The 20,527-nt window shown below is 48.4% G+C and overlaps 1 protein-coding gene across 2 annotated transcripts; it reads right to left on the bottom strand.

Annotated features, from left to right (window-relative positions):
- Positions 1-739: 739 nt before the first annotated feature.
- Positions 740-19,108, bottom strand: USP18 (ubiquitin specific peptidase 18). 2 transcript variants are annotated; one of them, XM_068141660.1, is made up of 11 exons: positions 19,045-19,108; positions 15,611-15,799; positions 14,139-14,235; positions 10,978-11,123; positions 8,879-8,958; positions 7,023-7,169; positions 5,474-5,569; positions 4,292-4,462; positions 3,234-3,365; positions 2,758-2,807; positions 740-2,239 (listed from the first exon to the last, which is right to left on the bottom strand). In XM_068141660.1, exons 2-11 carry the CDS (start codon positions 15,774-15,776, stop codon positions 2,191-2,193), a joined length of 1,134 nt encoding a protein of 377 aa, XP_067997761.1. In that variant the 5' UTR covers positions 15,777-15,799; positions 19,045-19,108; the 3' UTR covers positions 740-2,190. The 2 variants fall into 2 exon arrangements, with proteins under 2 accessions (XP_067997761.1, XP_067997762.1); XM_068141661.1 differs by lacking the exon at positions 19,045-19,108 and adding an exon at positions 18,884-18,928.
- Between the last annotated feature and the right edge of the window lie 1,419 nt (positions 19,109-20,527).

Below are 20,527 nucleotides of genomic sequence, written 5' to 3'. Positions count from 1 at the left end.
GTCAGTCATCAGCAAGTTTGCAGATAACACCAAGTTAGGAACAGATGTTGGTCAGTTAGAGGGTAGAAAGGCTCTGCAGAGGGACCTCGACTGACTGGACAGATGGGCAGAGTCCAGTGGGATGGCATTCAACAAGTCCAAGTGCCAGGTGCTGCACTTTGGCCACAACAACCCCATGCAGAGCTACAGGCTGGGGTCAGAGTGGCTGAGAGCTGCCAAACAGAGAGGGACCTGGGGGTGCTGATTCACAGCTGCCTAAACATGAGCCAGCAGTGTGCCCAGGTGGCCAGGAGGGCCAATGGCATCCTGGCCTGCATTAGGAATGGTGTGGCCAGCAGGAGCAGGGAAGTCATTGTGCCCTGTACTCTGCATTGGTTAGGCCACACCTTGAGTCTTGTGTCCAGTTCTGGGCCCCTCAGTTTAAGAAGGACATCGAAACACTTAAAGGTGTCCAGAGAAGGGCAACAAGGCTGGGGAGAGGCCTTGGGCACAGCCCTGTGAGGAGAGGCTGAGGGAGCTGGGGTTGCTTAGCCTGGAGAAGAGGAGGCTCAGGGGTGACCTCATTGCCCTCTACAACTACCTGAAAGGTGGTTGTAGCCAGGAGGGGGTTGGTCTCTTCTCCTAGGCAAGCAGCAGCAGAACAAGAGGACACAGTCTCAAGCTGTGCCAGGGGAGGTTTAGACTCGAGGTGAGGAGAAAGTTCTTCACCGAGTGAGTCATTTGTCATTGGAATGTGCTGCCCAGGGAGGTGATGGAGTCACCATCCCTGGAGGTGTTCAAGAGGGGATTGGATGTGGCACTTGGTGCCATGGTCTAGTCATGAGGTCTGTGTTGATAGGTTGGACTCGATGATCCTCGAGGTCTCCTCCAACCTTAGTGAGACTGTGATCCTGTGATACGTCAGGCTAGAAAGTACTCTTAGATCTGAACTGCTGGAATCACTGATGACATCACAGGGTGTGCTGTATCAGGATTTACTGCAATGAGTGCTTTAAAAGCATCACAACCAAAGTTTCTAACTTTCCTCCCAGCTGAGTCTTGTGGTGAGTCTTCTAACTGTCACATGTTACTGCTCTTCCCTTTGTGGCCCTCTCTAGTCTTTGCTTTCAGTTGTGCAGTCTTGCCACAGGAGCACAAGCTGAACCAACAGCACACAGTGACAAAACTCAACAGGAGAAGTAAAAATCACTCACTCTCTATATGGAATTGTTCTCTCCCCTGCTTGAGGAACATTTCCACTTCATGGGCAGAGGAGGAAGGGAGAGAAGAAGTACAACTGAAGAGTACTAAAGGATAAATCCCAAAAGTTCAAGCACATAAAGGCACCTCACTTCTCTCCAGTGTCTGGGTTGTATTGTACAAAGTCACTAGCTAGCTTCAGAAGCTGTTGCTTTAAGTGTTTTCCTCCACACAGGAAAGAAAGTGCATATAAATGCCTCATCAGCACGCCAAAACTATAGCCATCTGCATAAACACATACAAACTCATCTTGCAAATCAGAACTACTACACTAGCTCCTGATTTCAAAGCACCTCTTCAAACTGGCACCAACTTTCAAGCACATCTTTGAAGGGAAGGTTTTAAGGAGGGAGTACCATTGCTGCATGTGTCATGAGGGTACTTGTTCCAGCTGTTTCTCAAGGCTTCTGGGGTCCCCTGCCCAGCTTGCCAGCATCTACCATGATGACTTGGACTAACATTGGACTTGATGATCACTGAGGTCTTTTCCAACCTGGTTGATTCTGTGATCCTAAAAGGATAGAGTAAGTCTCAAGTCTTATGGTCTTACTGGCTAGGTGTGGCTATCACACCTCCCCAGCCATACCATGTGCCTCCCTGGAACACGACACAGCCTTTCAGGCCAAACTTCCTCTGGACCAGAATCTAAGTGTCAGCATTAAAGAACCCTAAGTCAGCAGAGACAAGGACTAACTTCATCACCTCTTAAGAGTAAATTGATATATAGAGTCAAAAACACACAGAAAAAAAAGTCTCAAGGATCAACAGTTCTTAGCTCCTTGCTCTAGCTAAGGTTCTCCTGCTTTTCATAAATAAGTGTGAAGGCAGAGGCCACTGAGTGCAGGATGTCCTTCCTGTGGAACATTTGTACACATCCACCCTAGAGCAGAGGTGCTGAGCTCCATGGACAACACACAGCTTCCCGTGACATTCTGATGGTCCTGGATGAGGCTACTGAGGAGGTTTTTTCATGTACATCAAGAGGTAGGCTGTTTCTCCCCTGTGGAAGCAAAGAGAAAGCAAAACAAGATGTATGGCTGGAGATCTAGGTTACAAATAACATCCCAGGCTTGCTCCTGAGCAGCTTTTTGAAGTTTAGGTCAACCATACTGGCCCTCCCCAGTGCTCCTGAGGCAGCACATAAAGCTGACTCCCTGGCAGAGCTAAAGGAGTGATTGCCTCTCTCCATGGCTCATTTTATGATACTTCACAGTAAAAAGCAGGGAGGAATCCTGACTGACACATCTAGCTTCAGTCAGGATGTGGGGTCCAAGTGGCAATCATAAGTAACAAGACCACTCCTGCAGCCCCATTTGTGATGACTCAGTGACCCTGCAGGCTCCTGGTACAGTCATATACATTCACATCAGAGTAACCAGAGCACAAGGAGGTCTCTGCTACACTCCTGCATCCCCAGTGCACCCCAGGCAATATGCAGTTCAAACCATTTGCCTTCCCTCTCTTTGCAACCCTCATTCCAAAGCCCAGAGCAGTAAAAGCAGAGGTGTGTTTGCTTACCAGTGGAGCTCAGAATGCCCATAGGTGCATTTAACATCATCCCATGATACCTAGGGAAGAAAACCACATAAAAGGAGGCTGGTAAAAACTCTTAAGAGCTGGACATAGCAGTTCTGCTGTGGACTAAGTGATACTTCCAGGAACTCAACACCTTTCAATAAATTGGCTTATTGCTTTTTTAACCCTGCAAAGAGAAGCAGTTCCTCAGCATCTTCTGAACACATCAACAGATCTAGAGTACCTAAAGCAGGATACCCAGCAAATGGCTGCTCCTACCAATGGCAAGCCAGAACCTGCGGCCTTGTCTGGGACAGAAGCTAGAGCTGTTTTGCCCTTAGCTCAGAGTGTGCTGTCGCAGAGGAATGAGGGAATCTCTGCTGCATCAGTTACATTTCCTGGCTCTCTTCACTCAGCAGTCAGACTGAGCAAGACCTGGAGTGCCCAGGGAGCTAGAGAAGAAGGGTTTGTCTGCTCACCTGGCAAACGTGAGAGTCGTTGAAGCAGTACCATTTACATTCTGTGAGGCTTCGGATGTAGGCACAGTAGTGTCCACAAGTGCTTGATCCTGAGTGAGCAACCACAGCAAAAATCTCATACTTCCAGGCAGCCTGGGAAGAGCCACAAAGAGCAACCCTCAGTGCAGCAGTTCTCATTTGCCACTGGCAGCAGCCAGGACAGCAAGAGGACTCGTAAGTAAAAAGGAGAAAGATTAGATCGGCCTTGAGGATTCTCTTTTTCACTCTCACCCTCAGAGTTTTGTCTGCCACCTGTGGGCTGGCAGCCTGCCTGGAGGTCACAGGAATGTGAAAAGAGCAGTAGGACAGCAAAGGGGCAGCAAAGGAGTTAGCTGTAGCCAACACTGCACCAGTTGAGGCTTCATCATTGCCACACTTGTTATTCAGGAGATCCTTTATTCGTACGGGGAACAGACCCACAGTGTGGCAGATCACTCTCAGCTTTCTGGCAAAGCTGTTGTCTCCCTGCTGACCTCAACTCTGTGGGAAACAACCCTGCGTGGGAAACATGCCAGGAATGGAGTTCCCTTGTCTTGGACTGGTGACCTCTGCAAAGCAGAGGGTCTGCTGCTCCCTGACACCATCTTGCCCTGAAGGCCGAACCAAAGGGCAGGGCAGAAGATGCTTCTTCTAAGACACTGTTTACAGTGTCCTGGATTTGGTCATCCAAAGGAGCTGTGTTTTCATCTTTTCTTTAGCATATTTAGAAATGGAAGAAAAAGGCTATGCTGAACAGTCTAAGGAAAAATAAATAGAGGACTGGGGTAAGGTGTTTTGTGCAGCCTGGGGTTTGGCCTTATGGCAGAAAGCTCCAGTTATGCTGCCTTTGGTGAGGTAATCTGAGCAGAGGAGGCTGAATAATAACCAGTTAAAAACCATGGGAAATGAGACAGGTACAGCTAGAGCCCAAGATGCACATTTTTAAGGCAGGTGCTTTGACCTGAGGCAAGCATTGGTGTGGTCACACCAGGCAAGAAGAAAATCCGCTCCTTTTAAACAGGTCATCAGGAGTGTCTCACCTTTTCCTTGTCGTCTGCTTGGCACTGGTTTTCTGTCAAGACTGCACTGAAATCAAGGTCTTCTGGGAATGGCAGGTAGTGTCTAAGCTTGTGGATGTAGGCTGATTTGCTGAAGCAGAAGCGCTTTAGGTGTATGGTCAGAGTCTGAGGCAGGTGCACAAGCTTTGTGCTCTGTGAAGCAACAAATCACACAGCTGAAAACTAAGGAGCAAACCCTGGGGGGGTGTGATGGAAACAGCCTTCAAATGTAGCATGGAGGACACTCAGTGCTACAGGGAATGACTGCCAGTTCCATCAGACAGCAGATGCCAAACCTTTGTAGTTCATCAACATACATGAAACACACATGTAATGCAGCTGTGATAACTAAGTTTCCTAACTGAAGCATAATTAGCACCCAGCTGTAGGTGTTTCAAGGGCTGCATTGTTTCTCATCTGCTTTCTTAAGCCTAGATTGGTAGCACTAGGTAGGTGAGGAGAGGCAAGTCAACTTCCTCGTGACATGTGGCTACTAGAGCTCAGTGGAGAATGCCAAGCTGGTAGCTTATTCCTTCCAGCACTGCCTTTGTTGATACTGTTGAAGGCATATGGATGTGCTGTGGTCTTGGACAATGCCTAAAGCTGTAAACATTGTAGAAAGTTTTCTCCAAGCCTTCAGCTGAGGCAGTTTCCCTCACCCCTCTCTTCAGTGCACTTACCTCTGCATGAAACAGCCAATTCACTGGCTGGCAGAGAATAATACTGTGAAAAATGGGGAGGCCAGTGAAGAGCAGGGAAGAAAGAAAGTCACTCTACAGTAGCCTGCTTTTATGTGTCTGCACAGGTCCCTGAACACAATCTTGCTTACATCTGGACTTATGCAGTAGTGTAAAGCCTGACAGTGAGAACACAACACAGACCAACAGAAGCTCTTCTGCTAGTTCAGAAATGCTACATCCCTTGGTGACTTATATTAAAACCCATGGAAGCATTTTTTTGTTGCCAGAGCTGCATCTGCAGTAGGGAACTTTCTAAGAGGAAAGATGCCTGTGATGTAGAGCTACCTGACACTACTGTGCTGACAAATCTTTGAGTTGCTGATCTCCTCTTAAACTGCTGTGGTTGAGTCCTTTCCCCACCCTTCCCAGTCCTAAAGGGAGTTCAGAGTATAAGAGACATATGGGGAAATAACTCTCTGGTTACCTGCAGAAAAGGTGTTTTCTTTCCACAGTGTTCACAGAAACACATATTGTGATCAGTCAGCTCTTCTGGATGGAAAAAGTATTGCAGACAGTCCTCCTAAGAAAACAGAGGAGATGTCTTTCAACTGAAGCTCAGTATGAGCTACCAGTATACACTTGCAGCCCAGAAAGCCAACCAGATCCTGGGCTGCACCAAGAGAAGTGTGGCCAGCATGTCGAGAGAGGTGATTCTCCCCTTTACACCACTCTAGTGAGACTGAGAACTGGAGCACTGTGTCCAGTTCTGGAGCCCCTGTTACAAGAAAGGTCTGGATGTAAGCAGGGCCACAAGGATGAGCAGAGGAGCTCCTCTCCTATGAGGACAGGCCAAGGGAGTTGGGGTTGTTCAGCCTGCAGAAGACAAGGCTCTGAGGAGACCTTATCGTGGCCTTCAGTATCTGAAGGAAGCCTACAGAAAAGCTGGGGAGGGACTTTTTAGGATGTCAGGTAGTGATAGGATTGGGGGGAATGGATCCAAGCTAGAGGAGGGGAGATTTAGATTGGATGTTAGGAAGAAGTTGTTCCCCATGAGGGTGGTGAGAGACTGGCACAGGTTGCCCAGGGAGGTGGTGGAAGCCTCACCCCTGGGAGTTTCTAAGGCCAGGCTGGATGTGGTTGTGAGCAACCTGCTGTAGTGTTGCTACATGGCAAGGAGTTGGAACTAGATGATCCTTGAGGTCCCTTCCAACCCTGACAATTCTATGATTCTAAGAATTCCTTCAAGGTAGATTTCTCTTTCTACTTTGCTTCACAGAGTACAAGCAAACAGCAAAGCTGCAGAAGGCATATTTATTCAAAGGACAAGATTGCTCAGCAGACTAAAAACCACTACCCTCTTTTTCCTTGCTGCTGCAGTGATTCCATTAGTTGAAAGAAAGGAGAGTCTCATATTTTCCACCAAAAAAGAAATTGTTGGTTCATTAATGTCTTTTCTACCTCCTTCAAGACCTTCAAAGAGGTTTTGGAAGAGGCTCCATCAGGCTGAAACAGTATGAAGTGGTCAGAGAAAAAATAAGGTCCAATGGTCCACTGTCACCTGACAAATCCACTGTTTGTGACAGCACCTACACAGCCACCATCAAACAGCAGCACTGACGTGACAGTAAAAGAACTCTGCCCTGGGCAAACAGGCCTTGTGATCCCTGCCCAGACACACTGCTAGGGCACTGTGGTATCTGGGGTCTAACAGGCACACCTACCTGTGTAGTATGAGTCTTTGAGTCTTACAGAGTAAGCAGTTAACACTCTTTTCTGAAAGGTGATTCAAGGGCTTTCATTTCCATCCCCACAATGAAACAGTGGGGGGGGGGGGTTGAGAAATTTAGCAACCCTCAAAGCAAAGAAGAAATATGAATGAGAGAAGAGTCTCTCAAAATCCCAGACATCCTGCAAAGCTTCTTGCAGAGATTCTAGATGTGTCCCAGGAGACTAAAGTGGTACAAGGGAAAGGCTCCTACAGAGAACAGAGGGGAATCTTCTTCCTGAAGAAACAGTGATGCCACTGAGCTTACCAGGGACTTCAGCACATGAGAATTGGAATCCAGCACTGGGACTGGGAGGGTTAACATGCTGCTATTCCTTTTGGTTTCAGAAGAGCATTTCTGACAGGCCAGGTGTTCCTGTACACATATAGTGTACAAATCATTCAGCTCTTCAACCTGGAGAGGTAAAAAACCCAACAGCATTAAAAAACCCAGAAAAAACCAAGAACACAGCCGAGGCATTTCCCTCTGTGGGTGCAAAAGCCTGTGTGAACACATGACTTCACAGAATGTTACTACTTTAAGGCTTGAACCCAGATCTGATGTTGACTTTAATGGGCAGGGTGCTTCCCACCATTTAAAGGAGAACAACTCCTTCCCTCACCTCCTAGCAGAAAGACACAGTCTGTAACAAGATCAGGCAGTCCAATTTCTGCTGGGCTGCAGAATTTTACTGGTTTGTTTGTAAATGCTTGAACAAAACCATGACAGTGGGTTAAGGAGCAGTCACTCTTCTGTTACCTTACACAGCTCGCCTGGGAGGGGTCGAGTCAGTCATCAGCAAGTTTGCAGATGACACAAAGTTGGGGGCAGATGTTAGTCAGTTAGAGGGTGGAAAGGCTCTGCAGAGGGACCTTGACCAACTGGACAGATGGGCAGAGTCCAACAGGATGGCATTCAACAAGTCCAAGTGCCAGGGGCTGCACTTTGGCTACAGCAATCCCATGCAGAGCTACAGGCTGGGGTCGGAGTGGCTGAGAGCTGCCAAACAGAGAGGGACCTGGGGGTGCTGATTGACAGCTGCCTGAATATGAGCCAGCAGTGTGCCCAGGTGGCCAGGAGGGCCAATAGCATCCTGGCCTGCATTAGGAATAGTGTGGCCAGCAGGAGCAGGGAGGTCATTCTGCCCCTGTACTCTGCATTGGTTAGGCCACACCTTGAGTCCTGTGTCCAGTTCTGGGCCCCTCAGTTTAAGAAGGACATTGAGAGACTTGAAGGTGTCCAGAGAAGGGCAACAAGGCTGGGGAGAGGCCTTGAGCACAGCCCTGTGAGGAGAGGCTGAGGGAGCTGGGGTTGTTTAGCCTGGAGAAGAGGAGGCTCAGGGGTGACCTCATTGCCCTCTACAACTACCTGAAGGGTGGTTGTAGCCAGGAAGGGGTTGGTCTCTTCTCCCAGGCAACCAGCACCAGAACAAGAGGACACAGTCTCAAGCTGCGCCAGGGGAGGTTTAGACTCGAGGTGAGGAGGAAGTTCTTCACCGAGCGAGTCGTTAGTCATTGGAACGGGTTGCCCAGGGAGGTGGTGGAGTCATCGTCCCTGGAGGCGTTCAAGAGGAGATTGGACGTGGCACTTGGTGCCATGGTCTAGTCATGGGGTCTGTGTTGATAGGTTGGACTCGATGATCCTCGAGGTCCTTTCCAACCTAAGTGATACTGTGATATTGTGATACTGTGATACTGTCATGTATCTAACACATTAACAGTGACTAATTATAATGAGATGCACAGGGCTAACTTTGAAGAACAGAGGAGCTGTGTCAAAACACACCAATAAATGCTTGCAGAAATCTAGAGAAGTAAGCAATTCAAGATAACAAAGTTCAACGTTGTGAAAAGATCTCTCTCTGCTATCAATCAGCTCTCCCTTCAGAAAGGGAGGAGTAAAAGGAGGATGAACAAATGTTAACAGTGATTCAAAATACTGAAGCCTATGAAATCAAGATTCCCTCTCCCCTTTGAAAGATGAAGGGAAAGATCCAAATGGGGGATCATTTAGAGTTTCATTCAGGACAGTTGCCAATGAACAGGATTCCTCTTCAAGAACAGAGGAGGTCACACATGACACAGGTCAAAGAAGCTGGTGTTTATTTCACTGACCACCCTTACCAGCTCTGGCTTTTTCATCTGCTTCTTTATCAAGTTCCAGAGAGTCAGAAAGAGCTGGGCAGCATCATGCTGCACAAACACTAGGCAAACAGAAAACACAACTTCAGTCACTATTATGAACCACACCAAGCACAGATCTCTCACAAATGGCACAGGGAGCTTCACTGTCAGCACCAGAACAAGAGGACACAGTCTCAAGCTGCACCAGGGGAGGTTTAGGCTGGATGTTAGGAAGAATAGAATAGAATAAACCAGGTTGGAAAAGACCTTCAAGATCATTGCATCCAACCTATCAACTAATCCAACACCACCTAAACAACTAAACCATGGCACCAAGCACCCTAACAAGTCTCTTCCTGAACTTCTTCCTAACATCCAGCTCAAACCTCCCCTTGCACAGCCTGAGACTGTGTCCTCTTGTTCTGGTGCTGGCTGCCTGGGAGAAGAGACCAACCCCCACCTGGCTACAACCTTCCTTAAGGTAGTTGTAGAGAGTGATAAGGTCACCCCTGAGTCTCCTCTTCTCCAGGCTAAGCAACCCCAGCTCCCTCAGCCTCTCCTCATAGGGCTGTGTTCCAAACCCCTCACCAACTTCGTTGTTCTTCACAGAAAAAGAGATTGGCCATTGGAATGTGCTGCCCAGGGAGGTGGTGGAGTCACCATCCCTGGAGGTGTTTAGGAAGAGACTGGATGGGGTGCTTGGTGCCATGGTTTAGTTGATTAGATGGTGTTGGGCAATAGGTTGGACTTGATGATCTCAAAGGTCCATTCCATTCCATTCCATTCCATTCCATTCCATTCCATTCCATTCCATTCCATTCCATTCCATTCTGCATCTCTTACTCCCTTGCCACTCCTTCCCAGGGACAGAACTTAGACTGAAGACAGCTGCAATGTCTCCATGTGATCTGAGCAGGCAGTGGGATAAGATGAGAGAGCATGAGCGCCTCATTGTACAACCCAGTGCAAAAGTCATGTCCCTGTCACAGGACACAGGACCAAGTGTATTCCCAGCACCTACTGGAGGCCAGGGCTCAGCTGTCCCATTGAGAGTTGCATTTATTTGAATCCTTATTAGAAACCTTATTTGAATCCTTATTAGAAGCAATACAGAAGATCATCTTCTCCTTTTAACCTCTGTTAAACCACTTCTTGTCTCCCCTATCCCCTTGATGAGGCTTTAACACTCCCAAGTGTGAGACAACAACAACAGGGAGGCCTGTCCACACATCTCATCCACAGAACAGGGCAAACCCCCTCTCACCACAAAGCTTAGTTTCAGCACAGGAAGCCAAAGATGATGTAGTAACATGTGGCTTTCCACTCTGGCTAAACTGGTATGTTAAGAAATCTAAGATGGTGAGATACAGCTTGATGCACAGCTTGCTTAGAATGGCCCAGCAAAAAAAAAAACCCAAACACTTCAACACTGAACTGAAAAAAACCCAAACCCAAACCCAGAAACACATAAAAAACTGCCCCAAAAAGGCCAAATCAAAACAATACCAAAAACCCCAACCTCACACCCGTGAATGTGGAGAACCAATGTCCTGTTGGGGATTTTATATGCTAAAGATCAGGATGTTTGGGTACACTGTCTGTATTTGTACACATAAACAGGCCCTCAGCATCCCATTGTCACTGGTCACCCAGGAATTAACAACCTCTTTCCTTTGGGACCCCACCTAGCTGGGAGGTTAAACCAGGAAATTCTTACAAGGAGCAGGAAGGACACAGTGTTTGTCCCTGGAGATCTGGGTGAACAGATTCCACATCATCCCTTCTTTTCTTCTAAGAAACAGAAGCTGTTTCACCATTATCATGCCATTAGAGCAAGACAAGTCAAACTCTGTCCTGCACAGCCCTTTCCACTAGCCAGAATCAGTAGCTGAACCTTCTGGATACTCTTCCCACCCAAGGGCTTTTTTCCCCTCTTCACAAGTAAGACACAGCATCTCTCTCAAAACTGAGAGGCAGCTATAAAGAGCACTACATCATTGTGTGTCTAACTCCTCCCATTTCTGATTCTCTGAATGAGTGCTTGATAATTAACATCCCTGGTCTGCAGCCAGAGGTGGGCATGAGGTGGCACTGCTTACATTTCACTCTGTGTAGTGACAGACATAAAGCTAAATCTTCAGGGTAAACAGCTTTCTGCTTGCCACACTGCATCTTCTCCAAAAGCAGGAGCATTTGGTATGGGACATTCCTCCTCTTCTGCTCATCATCTGGTGGCACTGTGATCCTACAAAGGCAAGAAGCAACATGAATGGGAATCAAGCACTACAGTGGAGAAACATTAGAGATCATACCTAAAGGAGCAGAGGAGGGTAGCAGAGACAGCAGCTCAAAGGGAGCTAGAACCTGTGTGTTTTTAGCACAAGAAGGTAAAAGGGGCAGCACATCTCCACTACCTCAAGCCACAGTGCAGGGTGACAGTAAAGTAAAAAGGCCACAATTTTAAGTTGATCTGTCCCTGAACAAGAGGCAAACCAAGCAGGACTTGAAGTGATTTCTGGGCTCTATAAACAACAACGCTGGAGGGAAGGGAGGCGATCCAGAGGGACCTGGACAGGCTGGAGAGGTGGGCACAAGCCAACCTCATGAGGTTCAACAAGACCAAGGGCAGGGTCCTGCAGCTGGGTCGAGGCAATCCCAGGCACAAATCCAGGCTGGGCAGGGACTGGCTGGAAAGCAGCCCTGAGGAGAGAGACTTGGGGGTGCTGGGGGAGGAGAAGCTCAACAGGAGCTCTCAATGTGCACTTGCAGCCCACAAAGCCAATCAGATCCTGGGCTGCATCAGGAGAAGTGTGGCCAGCAGGTCGAGGGAGGTGATCCTCCCCCTCTACTCAGCTTTGGTGAGTCCCCACCTGGAGTACTGCCTCCAGTTCTGGAGCCCCTATTCCAAGAGGGATGTGGAGGTGCTGGAAGGTGTCCAGAGAAGGGCCAGGAGGATGAGCAGAGGGCTGGAGCACCTCTCCTGTGAGGACAGACTGAAGGAGTTGGGGCTGTTCAGTCTGGAGAAGAGAAGGCTCCAAGGTGACCTCATTGTGGCCTTCCAGTATCTGAAGGGGGCCTACAGGAAGGCTGGGGAGGGACTGCTCAGGATCTCAGGGAGTGATAGGACTAGGGGGAATGGAATGAAGCTGGAGGTGGGGAGATTCAAGATGGAGGTGAGGAGGAAGTTCTTCCCCATGAGAGTGGTGAAGCCCTGGAATGGGTTGTCCAGGGAGGTGGTTGAGGCCCTGTCCCTGGAGGTGTTTAAGGCCAGGCTGGATGAGGCTCTGGGCAGCCTGATGTAGTGTGGGGTGTCCCTGCCCATGGCAGGGGGGTGGGAACTGGATGATCCTTGTGGTCCCTTCCAACCCTGACTGATACTATGATACTATGAACATTAGTTCCAGCCAGATTCAGAAGGCAAGAAGCCATGAACGACTCTTTCTCAACATACCCTCAAAATGTCATGGGCAGGTACATGATAATGTTTGTATTTCATCTATTGGACAGCTGCAAAGTTCTTTATCCTCCCTAAATGTATTGCAGTCCACAGGGTTTTCTAAGTCTTTCTTCAAATGACAACAGTAACCTACTGTCTTTATTACTTAGCTTTGACCATTTATGACACTTCCATCTCTGCATGTTTGTGCCTTGTCTTCTTTCCCCTCTGCACACTTTTGAGTGTGTAAGACACTTGGAGAAAGGAGAACTGAATAGGAATGATCCACTTAGATGATTAAAACTGCAGTGAACCGAGTAAAGTGGACACAAACCAAATGTGGTTTGTATAGAAGCAGAAGACCAAATCCTCATCACAAACAAGTAGAGAGCACAGTCAAGCAAAACAAAACAACAATAGATATTCACTCTCTGCAACAACACTTTCTCTCCTCTGTCAGGTGCTTGCTGGGACAGTCAGAGGTCAGAGGCTATGAATGACAGTGCATTTACATTTTCATGCTTAAAGTTACCAAATCAAATGTTCACATGGTTACACATCCTTTAGTTAAGGAAGCCTATGAATATGCCTGGCATGAATCACATCCTCTTACAGAGATACCAGTCAAAGACTCCATTACAGGATCACAGGATGTCACCACTCTTTAAATGAAACAGCCACTGGGAAGCATGTGCCACGGGCTGGACTCAGAACCTACCGTCAGGATAGAAATAAACCTGGGAAATGGAGAAGAGTTTCCTCTTCCTAATATCAGCATGCTGTGCCACCAGTCTCCTCTTCCTAATATCAGCATGCTGTGCCACCAGTCTCCTCTTCCTAATATCAGCATGCTGTGCCACCAGCCTCCACTGGTGGAAAGCACAGGATCACAGGATGCTAAGGGTTCGTAATGAAGGGAGGCTATTAATTTATAATAGGAAAATATTATACAGTAAAATTAATTTGTTATTAATATGCAAAGTTATTAATAACAGTTTGTCATTATTTATAGTGCAGGATTGTGGATAAATCCCATAAACCGGTGCCATATAACAATTTGAACCCAATCAGGAAAATTGTAACGGAGTTATTCAATTAAGAACTGAGAGTCGCAATTCTGCCACTTCTCCACCAGATGGCGACTCCACAAGATGCTTGGCGGCTGCTAATACCTTTGATAGCCATTGCCCCTTGACCTACCCCAGGGCACAAGTGAGTAGAGGCTGTCCCTTCCTGACTCCTGGCTCTCAGGTATTTGTAGACATTGACTAGATCCCCTCTCAGTCTTCTCCTCTCCAGACTAAACAGTCCCAGGGCTCTCAGCCTCTCCTCACCAGGCAGTGCTCCAGGCCCTTCATCACCCTCATAGCCTTCCCTTGGACTCTCTCCAGCAGAGCCCTGTCCCTCTAGAATTGGGGAGCCCAGTACTAGATGCAGTATTCCAGGTGAGGTCTCGCCAGGCCAGAGTAGAAGGGGAGGAGAACCTCCCTGGATCTGCTGGACACACTGCTCTTAATGTACCCCAGGATGCCATTGGCCTTCCTGGCCACAAGGGCACACTGCTGTCCCAAGACTGCAGCTTACAGTGTGCAAAGGGCACGTGAATCAGAGAAGATTAGTAAGTCAGAACACTGCAAGTTCTACTGCTGAAGGCCTTAGACTGTGTATGACAGACACAAGGCAAATGCTGAACAAGCTGCAAGCACCTTGCTAGGACTTTGATGACACTAGCCTCCAAATGTACATCCCAGATGAAAAACAAAATGGGAGTGGAGACAACAAAGCCACAATGGAAGCATCTTAGGTAGTTCAAACAGGTGGTACCTTCGAAGTATCCCTGTGAAGCATGTATTCATGAGGAACACCTGGAGTAAAGAGTTCAGCCAACAGCTCTGCCCAATGTTGTATAGTCCAACAGCTCCTGTAGGCACAGAAAAAGAGGAAGTGATGCCTGGTGACAGCCACATCCAGCCTGGCTGCAAACACCTCCAGGGATGAGGCTTCCACCACCTCCCTGGGCAACCTGTGCCAGGCTCTCACCACCCTCATGGGGAACAACTTCTTCCTAACATCCAATCTGAATCTATCCATTTCTATTTTTTCTCCCATTCCCCCTAGTCTTATCATTACCTGACACCCTAAGAAGTCCCTCCCCAGCTTTCTTATAGGCCCATGAGGGACTTTTTAGGGTGTCAGGTAATGATAAGACTAGGGAGAATGGGAAAAAAACTAGAAAGGGAAGATTCAGATTGGATGTTAAGAAGAATAACAGATTACAACATCCTGGGACAAACTGCCCATCTCCTAGCCTCTGGAGGACTTTTCTTTATGGTTATGGTTTGCCATGGGTTAGCTGTTTTGCCATGGGTTAGCTGTTTGGGTGGGTTGGATTGGTTGATGGGTTGGACACAATGATCTTGAAGGTCTCTTCCAACCTGGTTTGGTTTATTCTAAATAAAGGTTTATACCAATTAACCCATTACTTCCTTTAACCTACAACACTTAGACATAAATAAAATGCATGAAAAAAAGAAAAGGAAGAGAGAAATCAGAGGCTGCCTGTATGAGGAGGTTTATTCAGCCTTTTACACAGCGAGGCCTAATAACAAGAGTTAAATGTAGGACCACCTTAGCTGTTCACCACACAGGCTTGAGGTTTCCCCTTCAGCTTACCTCTGGCATTCTTTGTCTCGGTTTCAAAGAAAGGAACTAGCCTGAGAGAAGTGGAGAAGGCAAGTCACAGATGTTCACACTGCATCTAAAAAGACATCATGCTCTGTACCCCAAAGCAGCATAAGTAACTGCAGTCACAAATTACAAGTTTTTCTTCTAAAGTCATAACCAGAAGGAGAGAAGGCATGGAATGGAACAGCTCTGGAATTCATACAGTCAGTGGCAAACATGGGCTATAGCTGGGATAGAATAATATATGCACCTGAAATACTGACCACAGCTTTGAGAGGCAAATCTGGTGATGTAGCAGAAGAACTAGGGCCTAAAAAGAAAATTTGGCAATGCTGGCTGTGTTTGGGAAAAGACAGGCTCAGCATCTAGGTCTTTTTGGCTGCAGTGGCCAATTTGAGGACTTGAAACAGGTTAACAGCTCTGAGATCCTCATGTAATGCCTTCTCAAAAACCTTAAAATGGTCCCTTGGCAGGGCAAAATGAAAACCATATGTACCTTTCTCAATGAAAAGGTAAAGATCAGGGGAAAATTAAGCCTAAGGACAGAGAATGGAACAGTAGGCACTGGAAACAGAAAACATGAGAGTGAAGAACAGACAAAGCATTATTACCATTTTGTAAGTCTGCCACACCAAAGACTGATATTAGCTTCTGTACTTTGGCCTTTGTTTCTTTGTCTTTCTCTGCATTAGTTTGTATTTCTTCTGCCTCCATGATCTTGCTTAGAGCCACCTCTAGTTTCTTCCCTCCTTCATGATGCCCACTTCTTTGGCCCATCAATGATACTGCCCAGAGAAGAACTGCAGAAAGACACAGAAATGTCAGATAGGAAGGGAACCACCCAAAAACATAGGATTTGTCTTTGTATTTGGTATTTTCCTTATGAAAAGGCTGGAATGTCAATAAAGTCAGTAAGATGACTGCAATGGGATTTGATATGTTTGAATTAATATGAGCAGGGTAGGTGTGCAAGCCATTGGCAAGGTCTGAATAAACAAAAGAACCTTCAGCTCCACAGAAAGAGCTCCACCTAGCCTGAGGACTCCAGAATGATCTGCTAAACAATCACAACAATTATGCATGTGGCAGATGCTGCAAAACTCCTCTCTTTAGTCAGACTAATGTTTTATCACCCTAAGCATCCCAAGTATTCCAAAGGGCAGACTTCACCTTCTCTGCTCTCTTAAACTGAAAAGCATTTATTTGTTTTCTGCACTGGGCTCTCTCCATCGTTTTTACGAGCCTTAGTCACAGCTCTGCTGTGGCACTTTGGACTTTCATTTTTAAAGGCATCTATGCACCTACACAGCAGTTTCTTTTCTTCAAGCAATCCCAGGGCAGAGTAGCTGAGGAAGAGAACCATTATCATAGTAGTATCATAGTATCAGTCAGGGTTGGAAGGGACCACAAGGATCATCTAGTTCCAACCCCCCTGCCATGGGCAGGGACACCCCACACTACATCAGGCTGCCCAGAGCCTCATCCAGCCTGGCCTTAAACACCTCCAGGGACAGGGCCCCAACCACCTCCCTGGACAACCCATTCCAGGGCTTCACCACTCTCATGGGGAAGAACTTCCTCCTCACCTCCAGCCTGAATCTCCCCACCTCCAGCTTCATTCCATTCCCCCTAGTCCTATCACTACCTGAGAGCCTGAGCAGTCCCTCCCCAGCTTTCTTGTAGCCCCCTTTAGATACTGGAAGGCCACAACTAGGTCACCTCAGAGCCTTCTCTTCTCCAGGCTGAACAGCCCCAACTCCTTCAGTCTGTCCTCACAGGAGAGCAGCTCCAGCCCTCTGCTCATCCTCCTGGCCCTTCTCTGGACACGCTCCAGCACATCCACATCCCTCTTGTAATAGTGGCTCCAGGGATTATAAACCCAGTGACTACAATGTCTTGACTTTTACAGGAGCAATTGAATAAACATTTCCCTGACAGTCTCTTATGACTCAGTTACCAGCTCTTTAAGTGAAAGTTGGGGGGTTTCAATCACCAAACTAAAGCAAAGTAAAAATACACAAGCAAAACAATGTGACAAACGTTTGAATGCTGTCATGTAAAAAACTGAACTTTTTTAAAGCAGGAAGATGGAATCAGAAAGAAAGGATATGTTTAGGCAAGCATTCCACAGGGGTGAAAAGAACCCCAAAGCAAATGCTCAGAAATTATTACCTTACCAACACAAAAGAGAGCAAGAGTGAAGAAATGGCTGAAAGAATAAAGAAAAGCTATGAAGAAAGGGAAATAAGCCCAAAAAAATCCTAGTTCTGCCTCTCACCAAGAACAGGAAAATGTTTGCTTTAAAAGCAGGTTAATTTTCAGGTTAACTGTGGTTAATAATGCTTAATGTCAAAGTTTCTGAAGATTTAAGGCAGAGAAGCTAGAAATTAATTCATTGGCTTTTCCTCAGTTATTACCTTTAAGCTGAAGTATGCTTTTTCCTAACTGTATTTTTGATTCTTTACTTCCAAAGATTACTTTTGAAGACTTTTAAGTTTCATCCATTGAGCTTCACTAAATATTGTTGAATTTGCTGAGGAGTTTTATTTGGGGGGGAGGAAAAAGATCACCCCAAAAAAAGACAAAAACCCTCAGGCATTCAAAGACATATTCAAGAAAATAGCTTTCTCTGTTTCAAACAGCTGTGTGGGAAAAGAGACGTTAGACTCAATTTCTTCATTGTCAAAACAGGCTCTGAACCCACACTGCCTCTTCCTCTGGAAACGACTTAACAAGGCATTCAGGTTTCTGAAAGCCTAGCTGGAGTGGGAGCCCAAGCTTCCTTGTACCATGAGAGCCACTGGGTTTAGTTGGTGTAATAACACAGCTAGAATCTAAGTAATGCTCATGGCCCAGGGTGATGCCCCAGGAGACAGAAAGGAGAGGAGTAGGCAGAGCAGAGGTAGCTAAACATCAGCTAGGGATATACCAGGGGTAAGGCAAATTTGCAAGACAGATTTTGGCAGGAGAGGGATGAAAGCACAAGCTCAGGGCTAAAAGGTGACTTGAGAAAAAGGCAGAAAAATATTAGGACAGGAAGGTGCAGGGAGATACAGAGACAGGAGGATTTGGGTCTCTGGTTTGATGAAATTCTCCCCCCAGGCACCCAGTCACTGTGGGATGTGAACCCTGGTGCAGGAGCAGGCACATGAACACACCTTCCCCATCCTTGCATGGAACTGTCTCACTTTGGCTATCAGTAACAGTATTCCTAAGAGTTGCACTTGACTTTCCTTTGCCTACATTAAATGTATTCAAAAAATGGTGAACATAGGAATTGAGGAGCAGACTCCCCTCCTGCCCCAGATTTTTTCTCTCACCCTGGAGGAACAGGGTTGCGTCTCAGTTTCCTTTGCAGTTCTGGGGCAGGACTCAGTACTACTCCGTGTACATGACTTGGCCAAGCCAAATGACCACTCTAGCACCAAGCAGAGAAAAGGCAGCAGCAATACCCTTCACCCTATAATCATCTATCACTTGTCCTCCTTCAGCCAGCCCAGCATCCTCCCTTTCTCACTGGCCTGCTCCACAGCCTATATGCCTTCCCAAGTCACTGGCTTCTCAAGAGAAACCCCCAAAAGTCCTTTCACACCACTGTACCACAGTCCCCAGAGCCTCCCTCTGCCTGAATAGGACCACCACCTGTTCTTTGTTGACCCTTTGCCACTCCCTTCTGCTCACTGGTATCGTGGGGTGCGGGCAGCCATGGCGATGGGGATGGAGCCGGAGATCGGCTGTGAGGCCCTGGGGAGGAGATGGCTGCCCCGAGGTGCTCCTGAAGGGCTGCCGCAGGGACTCAAGCCCTTCACATTCACGCTTCTCTTGAACAAGACTGAAATGAGACTTCTCGCTTCGCTGCCAAACTGTGCATTTGTTCAGCTTACCTTTTCCCCTCTCCTCCTTTATTTTTTTTCTCCCGGTGCACTGTGGCTCTGGCTCATCCTATCTGACAAGCCAGCACGAAACTGTTTCTTGTCAAGTGCCACAGAACCTGAAGCGCTTTGAGCCCTATGTTCATACCACGTCTCCCCGCACCGGAGCTCACCTGCGGCTCAGTGGAGCACCTCTCTCTGGCAGGCCAGTCCAGTTTATGTGAGCCGGGGAAGCCGCCGACAGCGAGCGGGGGTAGGAGGAGGAGCGGCGGGCAGCGGGAAAGCGGCGGCCGCGGCGCTGCTGCCGGGCGGAGCGGGACTGCCGGGCGGAGCGGGACTGCCGAGCGGAGCAGGACTGCCGGGCGAATCGGGTCTGCCGGGCGGAGCGGCACTGCCGGGCGGATCGGGTCTGCCGAGCGGAGCGGGACTGCCGGGCGAATCGGGTCTGCCGGGCGGATCGGGTCTGCCGAGCGGAGCAGGACTGCCGGGCGAATCGGGTCTGCCGGGCGGAGCGGCACTGCCGGGCGGAGCGGCACTGCCGGGCGGAGCGGCACTGCCGGGCGGAGCGGGTCTGCCGGGCGGAGCGGCACTGCCGCTTTTCTCGCCGGCTGCGTCAGAGGGCAGCAGCAGCGCGCACTCCGCCGGTTAGTTTTCATTTCCCGCTCCACAGAGTCAGGGACAGAAACTGAAACTGGGCTGCGCCTTGATGCGCTGCCAGGGACGGCCGCGGCGCCTCCCGCTTGCCCGGGCTGCGGCGGCGCGGCGGGGGCACCTGCGCTGAAAGGCGGCTCAGGTGCCATAGCCTTCTTGGCTCAGTGGCTGCCCGCTCGTCCCGGGGCCGCAGGGCCGCCATGAACTGCCCTGGTACTGGGCTGGGACATCCACCCACTGGGGCAGAAGGACTGCATCCAGTTCTGGAGCCCCTACTACAGGAAGGATCTGGAGGTGCTGGAAGGTGTCCAGAGAAGGGCCAGGAGGATGAGCAGAGGGCTGGAGCACCTCTCCTGTGAGGACAGACTGAAGGAGTTGGGGCTGTCCAGTCTGGAGAAGAGAAGGCTCCCAGGAGACCTTCTTGTGGCCTTCCAGTACCTGAAGGGTGCTACAAGAAAGCTGGGGAGGGACTTCTTAGGGTGTCAGGGAGTGACAGGACTGAGGGGAATGGAAAAAAAATAGAAGTGGGTAGATTCAGGTTAGATGTTAGGAATAAGTTCTTCCCCATGAGGTTGCTGAGGCACTGGCACAGGTTGCCCGGGGAGGTGGTGGCAGCCTTGTCCCTGGAGGTTATGAAGGCCAGGCTGGATGTGGCTCTGAGCAGCCTGATGTAGTGTGAGGGGTCCCTGGCCATGGTAGGGCTGTTGGAACTGGATGATCCTTGAGGTCCCTTCCAAACCTAACAATTCTATGATTCTAAAGCTCTGGCTCCCTTTGCCATCCCCCTGGCCTCCTCCAGCACCTCAGCCTGGTTCAGTCAGGATTCTGCTAGGCAGAAGCAAAAGCGAGCTTTAAAGGGAGGGGTGAGAAACTGAACTCTGCAGGAAAAAAATGCCTCTTCTTCATCAGATGTGGGATCTCAGGAGATTGGTTCTGCTTGGACTTCACACATTGCTTTTCAGAAGCAGGACGTTGCGGGGAGGTTGGTGCTGGTCTCTTCTCCCA

This window comes from Melanerpes formicivorus, unplaced genomic scaffold (genome assembly GCF_026170545.1).
Source record: "Melanerpes formicivorus ecotype bairdi unplaced genomic scaffold, bMelFor1.0.p_v2 SCAF_8, whole genome shotgun sequence".
NCBI lineage: Eukaryota > Metazoa > Chordata > Aves > Piciformes > Picidae > Melanerpes > Melanerpes formicivorus.
The sequence above is the reverse complement of the archived record's forward strand: the minus strand, read 5'-3'. Positions and strand labels throughout refer to the sequence as shown.

Bases quoted from the DNA above. Each gene is read 5' to 3' on its own strand.
- USP18 (XM_068141660.1), bottom strand. From the start codon at position 15,776: ATGGGCCAAAGAAGTGGGCATCATGAAGGAGGGAAGAAACTAGAGGTG. The intron at 14,236-15,610 runs GTAATAATGCTT...CTGTGCCTACAG, and splicing joins TGTGGCAGACTTACAAAATG to GAGCTGTTGGACTATACAAC. The intron at 11,124-14,138 runs GTACCACCTGTT...TTGCCTTTGTAG, and splicing joins TTCACAGGGATACTTCGAAG to GATCACAGTGCCACCAGATG.